The 17,452-nt window shown below is 39.1% G+C and overlaps 1 protein-coding gene across 4 annotated transcripts in view; it reads left to right on the forward strand.

Moving 5' to 3' along the window:
• Positions 1-17,452, forward strand: part of ULK4 (unc-51 like kinase 4) — a 517,204-nt gene that overhangs the window by 384,390 nt on the left and 115,362 nt on the right. For all 4 annotated transcript variants that reach the window (XM_060022287.1, XM_060022288.1, XM_060022289.1 and 1 more), the window contains one exon: positions 7,730-7,915. In XM_060022287.1, the coding sequence (XP_059878270.1) occupies positions 7,730-7,915 (186 nt within the window). The remainder of the gene's footprint in view (positions 1-7,729; positions 7,916-17,452) is intronic.

The following is a 17,452-nucleotide window of genomic DNA, read 5'->3' on the forward strand; positions in this document are numbered from 1 at the left end:
ATGTTGGTCTCAGAAAATGAGTTGGGAAGTATTCTCTCCTCTTCGTTTTTCTTGAAGACTTTGTGCAGAGTTGCTATTGTTTTTTTAAAAAAGATTTATCAGGGGCTTCCCTGGTGGCGCAGTGGTTGAGAGTCCGCCTGCCGATGCAGGGGACACGGGCTCGTGCCCCGGTCCGGGAGGATCCTACATGCCGCGGAGAGGCTGGGCGCGTGAGCCATGGCCACTGAGCCTGTGCGTCCCGAGCCTGTGCTCCGCAACGGGAAAGGCCACAACAGTGAGAGGCCCGCGTACCGCAAAAAAAAAAAAAAGATTTATCAGGAAGTATTTGTACCTTTAACCCCTGTAAAGTGTACAGTTCACTGCTGTTTAGTATTTTCTCAGAGTTGTGCACCATCACCATTATCTAATTCCAGAACATCTTCGTCTGAATGTTCAGAAAGGAATTTCATATTCATTTAGAGTCACTCCCCATTGTCTCCCCTCCAGACCCTTGTCAATCGCTAATTTACTTTCTGTTTCTATAGATTGGCCTATGCTGGATATTTCTTATATATGGAACTATATAATATGTGGCCTTTCTCTTAGCATGATGTTTTTTCCAAGGTTCATTCATGTCTGTAGCATGTATCAGTACTTCATTCTTGGTTTTGGCAAATAATATTCTATTATATAGATACACCATAGTTGCTTATCCATTTATTATGGATATTTGAGTTGTTAACACTTTTTGGCTATTTTGAATAAGGCTACTGTGAACAATTGTGTACAAGTTTTTGTGTAAATGTGCTTTCTTTCTCTTGAGTATGTATCTAAGAGTGGAATTGCTCAGTCCTATGATCAGTCTGTTTAACCTTTTGAGGAAATAGAGTGCTTTACAAAGCTGCCATCAGCACCAGCAATGTATGAAGGTTCTAGTTTCCCCACACGCTCACCCACACTTGTCATTGTCTGTATTCTTAATTATAGCCATCCTAGTGGGTGTGAAGTGGTATCTCCTAGTGGTTTTGATTTGCATTTCCCTGATGGCTAATGATGTTGAATATCTTTTCCTATTGTTATTGACCATTTATATACCTTTCTGGAAGAAATGTCTATTTTCTTTGCCTTTTAAAAATTATGTTATTTGTCTTTTTATTACTGAGTTGTGAGAGTTTTTATATTGTGTGTGTATGCAAGTCCCTTATTAGGTATTAGATTTATAGCAATTTTCCCTTATTCTGTGGGTGGTCTTTTTACTTTCTTCATGGTATCATTTACAGCACAAAATGTTTTAATTTTGTTGAAGTCCAGTTTATCAAATTTTTTTTGGTTGTTGCTTGTGCTTTTGGTGTCATACCCGAGAAACCATTGCCTAACGCAAGGACGCAAAGGTGTAATTACTCCTATGTGTTCTTCTAAAAGTTTTATATGTTTAGCTCTTGTATTTAGGTATTTGATCCGTTTGGAGATAATTTTTGGATGTGGTGTGGTGTACAGATCCAACTTCGTTCTTTTGCGTATGGATATCTAGTTGTCTTAGCAACATTTGTTGAAAAGACCATTTTTCTCACCACCCCCCATTAAATTGTCTTGGCACTCTTGTTGAAAATCAGCTTACCATAAATGTAAGCGTTTAATTAGGGGCTCTAGATTCTATTCCATTGATCATTATGCATGTCCTTATTCCAGTACTACATTTACTGGATTACTGTAGCTTTGTAGCAAAATTTGAAATTGGGAAATGTGATCCCTCCAAATTTATTCTTCTTTTGTAAGTTTGTTTCGGCTATTCTTAGTCCCTTGCATTTCCATATGAATTTTAGGATCATCAATTTCTGGAAAAAAAAAATCCAGCTGCAACTCTGAAAGCTTTTAATCTGTAGATCAGTTTGGGGCATGTTGCCAACTTAATAATGTTAACTCTTCCAATCCTTGAACATGGAATGTTTTACCGTTTATGTACCTTGTTTAATTTTTTCCAAGAATGTTTCACTTTTCAGTGTACAAGTTATGTACTTCTTTCAACATTAGTTCTAAATATTCTGTTATTTTTGATGCTATTATAAGTGAAATTGTTTTCTTAATTTAGTTTTCAGATTCTTCATTGCTAGTGTATAGAGATACAATTGCTTTTTTTTATTGGGGTATAGTTGCTTTACAGTGTTGTGTTAGTTTCTGCTATACAGCGAAGTGAATCAACTATGTGTATACATATATCCCTGTTTTTTGGATTTCCTTCCCATTTAGGTCACCACAGAGCATTAAGTAGAGTTCTCTATGCTATACAGCAGGTTCTCATTAGTTATCTATTTTATACATATTAGTGTGTGTTGATCTCTTATTCTACTACCTTTCAGAACTTGTTTATTTTTATAGTAAAAAAAGTGGATTCTCTAGGATTTTCTGTATGTAAGATCATGTAATCTGCAAATAGGGTTTGCCTTTCTAGATGATTTTTATTTCTTTTCCTTGCCTTATTGCCGTAGCTAGTACTTCCAATGTAGTGGTGAATAGACCTGGCAAGAATGGACGTCTATCTTGTTCATGATCTTAGAGGGAAGGAATCCACTCTTTACCCATTAAGTATGGTGTCAGCTGTAGATTTTTCCCTAGATATCCTTTATCAATTTGAGAAGGTTCTGTTCTATTTATAATTTGTTGAGTTTTTTTAATCCTAAAAGGGGTTTTAATTTTGTCAAATGCTTATTCTATGACTGTTGAAAGGCTCTTATAATTTTTGTCTTTTATTCTATTAATATTGCACCTAACATTGATTTTTAGATGCTAAACTAGCCTTACATTCCTAGGATAAATCCCACTTGGCCGTAGTATACAATACTTTTAATATGTTGCTGAATTTGGTTTGCTAACACTTTGCTGAAGATTTTTTCATCTATATTCATAAGGGCTATTGGACTGAAGTTGTCTTTTCATGGAATGTGTTTGTCTAGTTTTGGTATCAGGATAGTACTGGCCACATAGAATGAGTTTGGAAGTTTCCATTTCCTTTAGCTTTCTGGAAGAATTTGTATAGACTTGGTATTCACCAATAAAGCCATCTGGGCCTGTAGTTTTCTTTGTAGGAAGGTTTTTAACCATAAATTCATTTTCTCTAATGGATAAAGTGCTATCCAGGTTACCTGTGTCTTCAGAGTGAGCTTTGGCCTGCTCTCTTCTCTCTGGTACTTTGTCCTATGAACTGTAGCTGCTTTGGTTTTCTGAGACTTTTCACTCTGTCTCCTCAACTTAAAATTTTTATCTGCTGGTTTCCACCTCAGTTGCCGTCCCTGTGCTTAGGCCTGGTGACCTCGTAAGCCTCTGACCTGGGACAAGAGTAGAGCTCACCTCAATTGTTCTCCATCCCTTGGGCATCACTGTCCTACATTACCTGATGTCTAGTGTCTTAAAAACCATTGTTTCGTGTATTTTTCTGTTAGTTTGTTTTTGCAAGCACTTGGGTATAATCTTATCCTGTTAGTCCAGGGAAGATGGAAAGATTTTTATACCATCACAATCTTTTTGGTAGTGGTGGGGCAGAGCACACAAAACTAAACACAAACATTATCAAGTTTACAAGGATCCAAGAAATAAGCCATCTTTGAAATTATTACTTATGATAAGCATCCTCCCATCATTTCAACAGTGAAGCAAAACTAACTCAGAAATGAAGAAATGTTAAAGTAGACTGAAATAGAAGCATGAATGCCTGTTCGTATCTCACTAACTACCCAAAAGCTATGAAAATAGAGAAAGGATTAAATATCTTACAATCATGGGAGAATGGAAGGAGAAGCTGTTAGTGGAAAAGAAATTTTGTGCAGTTACTAGATGATAGAAAGCACATGGAACTGAATCGAAATACAGTGAAGAAACCTATCACCCAGAACATACATAGGAAGAAACTAACCAGAAGGTAGGAACAGATGCAGATGATCTATAAACTCAGAGTGGAAAACTGATGGAGGCCCTAGGCACTTAACCAGGCTAATTGAAGATGCACATTTAGAACCGGCAGGCCTGTCAGTCCCCTTCCCTTATTAATTTTGCTCTGCTTTATTGCAACATAATAGGTCAAGAACTGCACTGTAAAGAGAATGAACTATCTGATGTGATTTCTAGTTTGGGGTTATGCCCTAGAGAGAAGCATTGTGGAGCTTGAGGAAATCATAGAACACAGGCAGAGGAGGCAACTTGAAGAATCAGACATATACAAATGGAAAGGAAATGGAAGCCAGCTGCCTATAATAATCTGACCAATCTTTCATTCATAGAATAGAAAGCCAAGGACCACCAGACATTTGGGGAAGCATAACAGCCAGAAGGAGAGAAACCAAGGTGAATAAACAGCTGAGAACAAAAGAAAGTTGATAGGAAGTGTAATGGGTTGAATTGTGTCTGCCACAAAAATGATATGTTGAAGTCCTAACTCCCAGCACTTCAGAATATTAAACCTCATTTGAAAATACTGATGGTCTAGATGTAGTTAATTAAGATGAGGTCATACTCAAGTAGGGGGGGCCCTTAATCCAATATGACTGGTGTCTTTGTAAGAAGACAACCGTGTAAATTCAGACACTCACAGGGAGGAAGCCATGTGATGGCGGAGGCAGAGATGGGAATTATGCAGCCGCAAACTAAGAAATGCCAGAGGTTTCCAGCAAGTCATAAGAAGCAAGCGAAGATTCATACTATGAGTTTCAGAGGGAGCAGGGTCCTGCTGTTTGATTTTGAACTTCTAGCTTCCAGAACCGCGAGGTAATACATTTCTGTTGTTTATGTCACCCAGTTTGTGGTACTTTGTTATGGCAACCCTAAGAAAATAATATTGGGAATAAAAGAGAATTTAATAATACTTAATGAAAACATAAAACAAATGTTCAAGTAACCCACAGGAAGGTTAAAAAAAGAGAGAGGGAATCAGAAAAATAAGAAACAGGGGAAATAAATAGAAGACAATAAAATTGCATGTTGGACTTAAACCCTAGCATCTTAATATTTATCATAAAAATGTAAATGGTCTAAATGCACCAATTAAAAGACAGAGATGACTAGAATGGATAACAAAACATGGTCCAACAGTATGTTGTCTACAAAAATCTCACTTCAAATATGATACAGGCAGGTTGAAAGTAAAAGCTTGAAAAGTATATACCATGCAGATATTAATTTTTAAAAAGCAGGAGTGGCTGCCCTAATTACATGTTAATTTCCTGATTGTGATCTTGTACTATAGTTATGCAAGATGTTTCCATTGGGGAAGTTGGGTGAAGTATGTGTGGTATCTCTTTGTATTGTTTCTTACAATGGTATATGAACCTGCAAATATCTCAAAATAAGATTTACTCACCTGCAAAAGAATGAAGGTGGTCGCCTACTCATACCATATACAAAAATTAATTCAAAATGGATCAAGACCTAAATGTAAAAGCTGAAACTATAAAGTTCTTAAAAATAAATGTAAGAGCTAAAACTATAAAAATTCTCAGAAGAAGCTTAAATCTCAGGACCTTGAAATAGGCAATGGTTTCTTAGGTTTGACACCAAAATCACAAGGAATAAAAGGAACAGATAGGGACTTCCCTGGTGGTCCAGTGGTTAAGACTTTGCCTTCCCATGCAGGGAGTATGGGTTCAATCCCTGGTCGGGGAGCTAAGATCCCACATGCCTTATGGCCAAAAACTCAAAAAAACATAAAATAGAAGCAATATTGTCGCAAATTCAATCAAGACTTTAAAAATGGTCCACATCAAAAAAACTTTTAAAAAATGGATAAATTTGACTTCATCAAAATAAAAAAATATTTTGTGCCTCAAAGGACACTATCAAGGGACTTCCCTGGTGGTCCAGTGGCTGAGACTCAGTGCCCCCAATGCAGGGGGCCCAGATTCGATTCCTGGTCAGGGAACTAGATCCCACATGCTGCAACTAGACCTGGCGCAGCCAAATAAATAAATAAATATTTTTTTAAAAACAGGACACTATCAAGAAAGTGAAAAGGCAACCCACAGAATGGGAAAACATTTTTGAAAATCATATATCTGCTAAGGGATTTGTGTTTAAAATATATAAAGAACACTTAGACTCAATTCTAAAAAGACATATGACCTGTGTTAAAAAGTGGGCAAAGTATCTGAATAGACATTTCTCCAAAGACGATATGCAAATGGACAATAAGCACATGAAAAGATTTTCAACATCATTAGCCATCAGGGAAGTACAAATGAAAGGCCACCACGAGTTACCACTCCACATGCACTAGGATGACTGTAATTAAAAATATAGGTAATAACAAGTGTTGGTGAGGATGTGGGAAAACTGGAAACCTCACGCATTGCTGGTGCTAATGGCAGCTTTAGAAAACAGTCTGGCGGCTCCTCAGAAAGTTACACATAGGCTTCCCTGGTGGCGCAATGGTTGAGAGTCCACCTGCTGATGCAGGGGACACGGGTTCGTGCCCCGGTCCGGGAAGATCCCACATGCTGTGGAGCGGCTGGGCCCGTGAGCCATGGCCGCTGAGCCTGCGCGTCCGGAGCCTGTGCTCCGCAACGGGAGAGGCCACAGCAGTGAGAGGCCCGCGTACCGAAAAAAAAAAAAAAGTTACACATAGTGTTATCACATGACTCAGCACCTCCACTTCTAAGTATATACCCAAGAGAAACAAATGCTTGTCTGCACAAAAACGTTTGCACACATGTTCACAGCAGTGTTATTCATACTAGTCAAAAGGTGAAAACAACTCAGATGTCCATCAACTGATGAATGGATAAACAAAATGTGGTATATCCATACAGTGGAATATTACTACGTAATAAAAAGAAATGAAATACTGATACATGCTACAGCATGGATGACTCTTGAGAACATGCTAAGCGAAAGAAGCCAGTCAGATAGGGTCATATTTTGTATGATTTCAAGTATCTGAAATGTCCAGAATAGGCAAAGCCAGAGAGACAGAAAGCACGTTAGCACTGGGCAGGGACTGGGGGTAGAGAGGAAGAGATGACGTGAAGGTAGCAGTTACAAGGTACAGGGTTTCTTTTTCAGGTAATGAAAAAAATTCTAAAATTGGTTCTGTTGGTGGTTGCACCACTCTGAAAAATATTAAAAACCATTGAATGGCAGATATATGTTAAATGACTGAATTGTATGTCACAGGAATTATAGCTTAACAAAGCTATTAGAAATAAAATAAAACTTTAAACATTAAAAGGTTAAAATGCTTATGGTATGATTATTATTTCATAATATACCTTTTAATACAGAAACAATGCTTTCTCTCTGCCTGTTTAGTCAATAATGATTTGGAAACAGACAAGTTCAACCTTGTCTGTTTCTTAATATCTTCTAGAAAGTGGATTTTCCTAAACAAGTTAAGTAAACAAGAATGTTAAGTGTTGTGCCTCGGAAAAATCAAACTGTTTGCACACCTACAGATGCACATACACCTGTATGAATATATGCATATATACATATGCATATAAAATATATGTTGGTCCTTTGCTTGTCACAGGTCATTCATCACTATGGATTAAAGAAAGGACTGCAGGATTTCCTTCTGATTTTGTGCTGTTAGCCTTGTTTGAGTTACTGTATGCATTTTGAAAAAGATCCATTCAAAAAAATACTCCTTTAATTAAACTTTGTACTCAGACTGACATTTTATCCGTTACGCCAAATTTTACTGTGGTTCTTGAGGAATACCAACACCATCTTCAGTTAAGCTTAAGTCGTCCAATTTATTAATTTTCAGCTTCCTAACGAGGATCCTGAAATTTTTGAAGTTTCATCCAAGTGTCTGTCTATACTGGTTCAGTTGTATGGAGGAGAAAACCCAGACAGCCTGTCTCCCGAAAATGCAGAGAATTTTGCTGATTTACTGACGTCCAAAGAGGACCCGAAGGAGCAGAAGCTTCTGTTGAGGATTCTCAGAAGAATGGTGAGTCCACACCGAAACTGGGGCTTGGGTGGGTGGCCTCAGTTGCAGCCAGTAGATGGGGAGTAGTCATTTTTTTCGACCTAGTTTCATTAAAGAACTCCCAATTACCTTTCCCCGTAGTCACCTACTGTTAACATTTATCATATTCTGCATATCTATCTGCATATACAAGTATTTTTCTTGAACTGTGAGAGAGTAAGTTAGACACATTGTTCTTGCTTACTCCTTAGTATGTGAGTGTGTATTTCCTAATGAAATGGATGTTCTGTTACTTAACTACAGTTATCAAAACCAGGAAATTTAACATTGATACAAATCTTTTACTAATCTGCCATCTGTATTCCAGTTTTGTTAGCTGTCCCCATAATGTCCTTTATAGCTTGTTTTCTGGTGTGGAAACCAGTCCAGGATCATGTATTTTAGTAGATGTGTGTCCTTAATGTGGAATAGTTCTGCAGCCTTTCTTCATCTTTCATGACATTTCTGAAGAACAGGCCAGATGTTTTGTAGACTCTCCCTCAATGTAGGTCTCTCTGATGTTTTCTGGACAATTGGATTCAGGTAAGCCCCAGAAGAAATACTGTGTCCTTCTCAATCCATCAGATCCAGAGGCTTATGACGTCTGTTTGCCCTTTACTGGTGATGTTAATTTTGATCACTTCATTAAATCAATGTGTTGTTGTTATTTTTAAATTTTTTAATGGTTGCAAAAGGGAGATTTTCAAACTCACAACGTTTCTAATCCCCAGTATGGTACTGTAGGAAAAATTTTCCCTTTCGCCCATTTATTTTTTATTTATTTTATTTTACTTTAGTTTTTGGCGGCGTTGGGTCTTCGTTGCTGCACCAGGGCTTTCTCTAGTTGAGGCGAGTGGGGGCTACCCTTCATTGCGGTGCACGGGCTTCTCATTGTGGTGGCTTTTTTTGTTGCAGAGCACAGGGCTCTAGGCGCACCGGCTTCAGTAGCTGTGGCTCACGGGCTCTAGAGCGCAGGCTCAGTAGTTGTGGCTCGCAGGCTCTAGGGCACAGGCTCAGTAGTTGTGGCGCTCGGCTTTAGCTGCTCCGCGGCATGTGGGATCTTCCCGGACCAGGGCTCGAACCTGTGTCCCCTGCATTGGCAGGCGGATTCTTAACTACTGCGCCACCAGGGAAGTCCATCGCCCCATTTATTTTATTTTTAAAAATACAAATAGCGGATGTTTACTTGAAAGTACTTTTGAAGACTGACTTATTTTCTTTTTACAGTAGATCTTGTTCTGCTGCTTTCGAAGGCCGTTATTTACAGCAGCTGTTGTGGAAGTTAGTCGAGGAGTGGAGGTCCCGTTAGTCTGTGTCGTGTTCTGGTTTGTCAGTCTGTGTTCACTTCTAGATCCAATTATCTTGAGGGGTCCTTTGGCAGTGGAGGCCATGGATGCTCCAGAGAGTTGCCTTCAAGACAGTTTTTATGCTAGTTTGATAGACAGCTGCAGTACGTGACCCAGCTAGATCTACACAGCAGGTTATGGGTGACAGAACTAGAACAGAGATAGGGAGTTACCCTCCTCGCTGCTACATTATGCTTCTGTACGGCCAGACCTCCCGACCGCAGCAATGCTTCCCGTCTAGTGGAGTCATTCCCTGAGTAACCGGATGATGACACAATCTAAGCGAGCCTCCCAAAGTGTAGGATAAATACTTCTGGGGAAAGTAGATCTTGGGCATGGTACTCCAACCTAGCACTAGATGACACTGAATCACATAGTAAGGCAAATATTTCCTCTTCCATTTTATTTTGATCTTTCTGATGATTTCAGGGGAAAGTCTCAATTTGGTACTACTGTGTCTTTAACACCTCTCGAATCCTTCAGAATGTCCCTTTTTAACAGAGAGGAAGCCTCTCAGATGACTAGCTTTTTCAGTAGAGATAAGATATTTCTTTCAAAAAATAGTTTTGTTCATTTAAAACTGGTGAGTCGATGTGAGGTCAAGTACTAGAAAATATGGTAATATGAGTGATACGTACACGTGGCAGAATCGTGTGTTTGGTACAGAAACAAAAGCTTGGGCATATTGACCTCACATCTGATACAATTAATTTTATAGAGATTCACCATCTCGTATTTGAAAATGTTAGGGCCAGATTTAGTTTGGAATTTATAATTTCCGATCTTTTTGGCATGGTGCTTATACTATATATGATATGACTCCACAGCAATCACCTGGGGTGGTACCGTCGTCAAGCATGGTAATATTTCTGCTGCAAAGTGTGTGAACATTCACACCAAGTGGGTAAATAAAAACTATATGTGACCCCACGTGGGTTAGGTCAGGTTTTGCCACCAAATATGGTTTTGAACCAAACTTAAGAAAAAAAGTTTTGATTTTCAGAGCTTTCTAGATTTTAGAATTGCAGAGAGATTATGGACCTATCTTTGGAATAAATTACATCATTTTTAAAAACCAGGTTAATTTAATCATGCAGGAAACAATTAGACCCCAACTTGGTCAAAGTAACCAGATTACACCATCTTTTAGTTTACTTTACTGTCTGAAATGATTTCCTTATAGTTTCTGACCTGCCACATATAGGGCCAGGTAGGTTTTGTTGGTGGAAGAAAAGTTGAATCCAAGTGACTTTATCTGTGTATGTGAAAATAGAAGTAAGTAGTTTCTGGTTCTGCTCATCTGCTTGTTTTTTTTTTTTTTATTGTAGTAAAGTAAACATAATATAAAGTTTACCAGCCATCTGTGATAAGTGCTTTATATAATCTTCTGAAAACTTTCTAAATTAGCCACAATCAGGGATTCTGGGCCTTGAACTTGCCTGTCCTCGGTTCTGCTTAAACTTAGTACTGAGTTCAGTATGTTTGGAGAGAAACAGCAGCAGATGACCCAGAGCTGTATGATGCCAGCGCGCACTCCCGACTGATGTGGTCCTTTCCCTCTCTCTCGCCGCTTCCTGTCCTCACCTCCGTGGTTGCCATTGTTTTGTAACTGTCAGCTTACCGTCTGTTCTCACCTTCACATTACCCTTGTTCAGGGTAGTGATGTGGTCTTTTTCAGCATGTTATAGTGTCTAGCCCATGAAAGGTGGTCAGCAGATGATGCTTCTAACTGTGTTAAGTTCTTCTGGTGAATTACCTCATTTAATCTTCACAGCTACCTTAGCCGTCAGCTCCAGTGACTGCTTCCATTTATAGGTTAAAAGCTAAGGCTCAAAGAGCTTACGTAACACTCCCAAGGCCACCAACGAGGACTCGGCAGAGCTGGGACCAGCCAAGCTGACCTGACCCTAGCTTGTGCTCTTGCCAAGTAGCTAGCCACCTTGCTGCTGCTCTGTCCAGGACTGATCTGGACTCTGAGGGCATTTGTTAAGCTGAACCTGACTGAATTTCGATCTAGAAGGCACCGAAGAGATTCATTCTTTCATTCATGGGAAAATAATAGTTATTACTATGTGCATCCTCTACGCTGGGGGAACTAAGACAGTAAGATATGCTCTTCCTGCTGCCTGTTCTCAGGGATCCCTAACTGGAGCGAGAGAGAAACGCCAGCTTCATTATAAAGCAGAATGCAATCAGTGCCACGCTAGAGGAGCCAGCAAAGTTCCACAGAAACATTCCCTTTGGGGAGGAGATTGGCCAGGACATGGTGTTTGAGCAGTGTGTAGAAGGATGTGTTAGTCATCCATGCATGGACCAGGAAGAAGCACATCCTGAATCATGGCCCCAAAATCCACAGGGCTAGACTGACAGACATAAGAAATGGACCAGGAGAGGCCAGAGGGGACCAAACATTTGGAGTTCGGACACCGTTGTTAGAATTAGGAAGTTCTGGTCTCTGAAACCAAAGGACAGTGGTAGCATCTCAATTGAATTCAAATTATGTTTACGGTGAAATAAAGCTTTCTCACAGTGCCCGGCATGTAATTGGTATTTAATAAGTATCCACTGAGCTGAGTAAGAAATGTCTATAAAATCTCTACTTTTGTTATTGGCAATTGTTCATTTTTGCTCTTCAGTGTATATTGTGAGCTCATTTGAGTGCTTTGTAGATGCACAGGCCAGAATGAGAGGGACCTTAAAAGGCATTTAGTTGTTCCCTAGTCTGATGCTTCGGTCCCCTCCGCACTATCCCTGCCAAGTTTCTTAGAAGGGGGTGAGATTGCATAGGTAGATGCATAGAGGATGGGAACCTGGGAGATAGAAAGAATGTGAGCAAAGATTTCCTGTGATTTTAAGGGGGCTGGCGTCTCAGGCTCTCCTCGGTGGCCTGGGGGAGCCAGACTTGATAGAGAGGCAGGGGGCAATTTGGATTTGTTACCTGAATCAGTAACTGGATTAAGGAGGCTTGTTAGGTGCAGCCTTCTGATTGTAAGAAGTTAAGGAGGTAAAGACAAGCTCTTTAAGGACCTACCTCAAAGGGCATTTATTAATTGCACACTCCTTCTGGGAGCAATTCTTTTTTTCTTAATTGAGGCAAAACTGGCATATAGCATTATATTAGTTTTAGGTGTACAAGATATTTGTATATATTGCAAAATGATCACCACAGTAAGTCTAGCTAACATCCATTGCCATAAATAGTTATACATTTTTTTCTAAGATTTATTTTCTTAGCAACTTTCAATTATACGATACAGTATTATTAACTATAGTCACCATACTGTACATCACATCCCAATGACTTATGTATTTCATAACTGGAAATTTGTACCTTTTAATCCCTTCACCCATTGTACCCACTCCCAACCCCTCACCACCAATCTATTGTCTGTATCTATGAGCTTGGCTTTTACTTTCCATTTTTTTTTCTTTTAAGATTCCACACAAAATTGAGATTATGGGGAATTTATCTTTCTCTGTCTGACTTATTTCACTTAGCATAATTCCCTCAAGGTCCATCCATGTTGTCACAAATGGCAAGATTTCTTTTTTTTTTTTTGCTTGCACCAGGACTTAGTTGCGGCAGGTGGGCTCCTTAGTTGCAGCTCATGGGTTCCTTAGTTGTGGCATTGCAAACTATTAGTTGTGGCATGCATGTGGGATCTAGTTCCCTGACCAAGGATCAAACCCAAGCCCCCTGTATTGGGAGCATGGAGTCTTATCCACTGCACCACCAGGGAAGTCCCAAGATTTCATTCTTTTTTATGGCCAAATAATATTCCAGTGTGTGTGTGTATGTGTGTGTGTGTGTGTGTGTGTGTGTGTGTGTGTGTGTGTATCAAATTTTCTTTATACATTCTTCTATCATTGGACATTTAGATTGTTTCCGTATCTTGGCTATTGTAAATAATGCTGCAGTGAACATTGGGGTGTATATTTCTTTTTGAATTAGTGTTTTTGTTTTCTCTGGATATATACCCAGAAGTAGAATTGCTGGGCCTTATGGTAGTTCTAATGTTAATTTTTTGAGGAACTTTTGCACTGTCTTCCATGGTGTTTGCACCAGTTTACATTCCTACTGACAGTACACAAGGATTCCCTTTTCTCCACATCCTCGCCAACATTTGTTATTGGTTGTCTTTTTGATAATAACCATTCTGACTGGCATGAGGTAACATCTCCTTGTGGTTTTGATTTGCACTTCCCTGGTGTTTAGTGATGTTGAGCATTTTTTCATGTACCTGCTAGCTATCTATATACCTTCTTTGGAAAAATGTCTATTCAGGTCTTCTGCCCATTTTTTATTCAGATTGCCTTTTTACTATTAAGTTGTATGAGCTCTTTCTATTAATATATTTTGGATATTATTCCCTTATAAGATATATGATTTGCAGATATTTTCTCTCATTAGGTAGGTTGCCTTTCATTTTGTTGACGGTTTCCTTCACTGTGCAGAAGCTTTTTAGTTTGATGTAGTCCCACTTGTTTATTGCTTTTGTTGCCTTTGCTTTTGGTGTCAGATCTAAAAAAATCATCTCTAAGACCAGAGTCAAGGAGCTTACTGCTTATGTTTTCTCCTAGGAGTTGTATGGTTTTAGGTCTTATGTGCAAGTCTTTAATCCATTTGGAGTTAATTTTTGTGTGTGTTGTAAGATAATGGTTCAGTTTCATTCTTTTGCATGTGTTCAGTTTTCCCAACACCGTTTATTGAACAGACTGACCTTTCTCTATTGAATATTCTTGGCTCTTATGTCAAAAATTAATTGAACATATATGCATGGGTTTATTTCTGGGCTCTCTATCCTGTTCCATTGATATATTTGTGTGTTTTCAATGCCAGTACCATACTGTTTCGATTACTATATCTTTGTAATATAGTTTGAAACCAGGGAGTGTGATGCCTCCAGCTTTGTTCTTCTTTTTCAAGATTGCTTTGGCTACTTGGGGTCTTTTGTGGTTTCATACGAATTTTAGGATTGTTTGTTCTATTTCTTTGAAAAATGCCATTGGAATTTTGATAGAGATTGCACTGAATGTGTAAATCGCTTTTGGAGCATTTCTAAAAACAAGAGGGTTCTACTCTGTGAGACTGTCTCTTTTTAAGCCCTGATTGAGGAGTGCCTCTTTCCCCAAAGCTGAGCAAGCCGGGATGATTTCAGAGAGGGCAACCCCAAAATACCCTTGGCCCTACAGTTTCTAATGCCACGTAATGAGCGTGTCCATGACCGGTAAACTGTGGTTATTAGAGAGCCATCTTAGGAATAATGTGGCAGATTCCTTCCTGTGAGTTACACAAAAGGCCCTTTCTTGAAATATCTGTTTCAGCTCCCAATCTTGTGACTGTAACTTTCTAAAAGCAGAATTTTCACTAACAGATGAAAGAAATAAGATGTTTAATTTGTGCTGATGGGGTTGGGATATGTTTTGCCCCTAGGGTGCTCTTTCTTATTTAGTCTGCATTTAGAACACTGAGAAAATGTTGGGGAAACTTGAGAATTTAATTATGTACTGTAATTTACCAGGATGTTTGGTGGTTTTATAATTATACTTTGTACTCTGGCTTTAAAAATGTGATGGAGATCCTTCCGGTTGCTGCCAGGTTTACCTGTCCCTTAAACTTGATATCAGTGGGAGTTTTCTCAGGGTAATGATCGTGGATCAGCTGCTTGTCACTTAATTAAAGCTAGCTTTACTCCAACACTCAAAATATTGACTACACACAAGCCACCACAAACTTGTTCTGTAAAACTGACTGCTCTCTGAAAGCAGAGGGTGGTCATAACACGCTGAGGTTGCTAACTCCTTTCACCTGCCCGCTCACCCATCTACCTGGTACAGCAGAGGTGGCAGCAGTGGGACTTGGGCTCGCTCTCTGAGGGTGATTAGTATTAAAGATTATTACAAATATCCATCCCTTGGGGACACTTTACCCTAACGCTTTCAGAAAATCTTGCTATGCTCGCCACCATTTTTCTTCCGAATTTTCATGTAGGTCCCCTGGTCCTTTCCATTTTCACCATGAGAGCAGAGATGTTGTGTTGCTGAAAATCAGTGTAATAGCATTTCTTCACATACAGGGTTTTTAAAGCTCTGAAGAGACCAAATGAGGAAACTAGGAAATCTGCAGCCATTCTTTTTCTATTTTAGGAGCAGGATGAGTTGTAGATGTAGAATCAGAAGGGACCTAATTTCTATTAGAAAAGTAAAGAACTATTCCTTGAGGTGTAACAAGAAGGCAAAATGATACCTCTCCCTCCTAGCTTATTTTTCTCATGGTAAGGCCTTCTTTTCTTGACTTATTTTCCTAAAGGGAAAGCAGTGGGGAGATTGTTGTGAAGCCAGTGAAAATGTTTAGAGAAACACTATGTACCCAAAGGAGTAAAAAGCAAATGTAATCAAGTTTTGTGAAATCTCGTCCCTTAGAACGTTTTCCTGAGACTCTGAGAGGATGCTCTTAGGAGTTTCCAAGAGGGATCTTTCCCTGAATCCACACACACCGTTTATTGTTACACTGGATGAGCATCTATGCCCACGATTGCCGTAGGACTCACAAGTTAATTGGGAACTCTTTGATTAATTTGGTTGTATCTTTCCAACAAAGAAAAGAAACATCTTGCTGAAAAATTTTTCCTTAGTTCCCTGAGGGAACATTCCTGAGATTCTGAGCAAGACAAAATCAGGAAGCTTATGGCCAGTGGGATAGGGTCATTTACAGCCAGTCGCTCTCAAGACCGAAACTTCTGTGTTTCTGTGAGTGAAGCCACATCCACCTCAGAGAGGAAGTATGTGCATCTTTGCCGTGGGTTTCCTGAGGATGTGCAACATGTCTCATCCCTCTGAACATGTCTCGTTCTCGCGCACATTTCCTGTGTGCATCTGCCCTCTCCCCTGCCCCTTCCCACATGGAGGTTCCTCAAGGTCAGGCTGGGCACCTTCCTGTCCTCCTTCTCAGTCTGATGTTTGCGGGCCCTGGGCAGCATGATTTCCCTTCTGTTTTGTCTTCTTATTTCAAGAGATTCAGCTCCCTACCTGCCTCCTGAAATTCTTCTGTCAGATAAAATTCGTTCTCTCATGAGTCTTTTCCTCTTTCCGTTCCCATTGCCATGGATGGTATCTTTATCCACCTTTCTATTATGAAAGGTTTCAAAACCACTCGAAAGTTGAAAGAGTAATATGATTGAGAACCTGTGTAATCAAGAATTATTATCAGAATTGTTATCATTTCACCATATTTTTCAAGTCTCCGTATGTACTTTATTCACAAAAATGTTGTCACCCTGATATTTTTTATTTCTACGTGTGTGTTTTAAATCATGTGAAAGCAAAGGAATCATGATGTTGTCACCCTGATATTTTTTATTTCTACATGTGTGTTTTAAATCATGTGAAAGCAAAGGAATCATGACACTTGGCCCAATAACATTATCACACCCAAGAAAATTAATAACGATCATAATATCATTAATACCCAATTCATGTTTAATTTTCCTAGTTAAAAAACGACTTAATAGCTTTTTTTAAAAAAGCCATGTTCCAGTCAAGGCTCACATACTGAATTTGTTGTTTTCTTAGTCTCCTTTAATCTAGAAGAGTCTTCCTGTCTTTTTTTTCCCCTAAGAAATTGACTTTTTGGAGAGTCTGAGTCAGTTGTCTGGTAGAATGCCCAACAGTCTGAAATAGTATGAATATTTCCTCACAGCATTTTTGGTCACAGTATCTCATTGGTAACGGCCCCTAATCTTGTATCCCATCAGGAAGCATATGATGCTAGGCTGCCCCACTTTCAGTGATGCTAAGTTTGATTGCTTGGCTAAGGGGTTATCTTCTGCTTCTCCATCAGGTAGACACATGTTTCCCTTCATGATCACTAAGTAATCCTCACAGAGATGCTTTGGCACTGTGTGAATATCTGTATTCCCCACAACTTCTTAAAGAAAAGACTATAAAAAGACTATAAAAACTGGGCTAATGGGGATGGAGCAAAAGAAATAGTTAATTTTTAAGCATTAATTTTTAAACTGTGGAAAGGACCAATCTGCTATCCTTGAGAACAGGTATCCCTCAAAAAGAGAGAAGACCTACTGCTTTCTTGCATAGTATCAGTTTGTTGAGAATCTACCCATTGTAAATTATAAGTAAACAGCTAAGGGTCCTTGGAATTTGTTTTATGTTT

This window comes from Delphinus delphis, chromosome 10 (genome assembly GCF_949987515.2).
Source record: "Delphinus delphis chromosome 10, mDelDel1.2, whole genome shotgun sequence".
In the NCBI taxonomy this organism is placed as follows: Eukaryota; Metazoa; Chordata; class Mammalia; order Artiodactyla; family Delphinidae; genus Delphinus; species Delphinus delphis.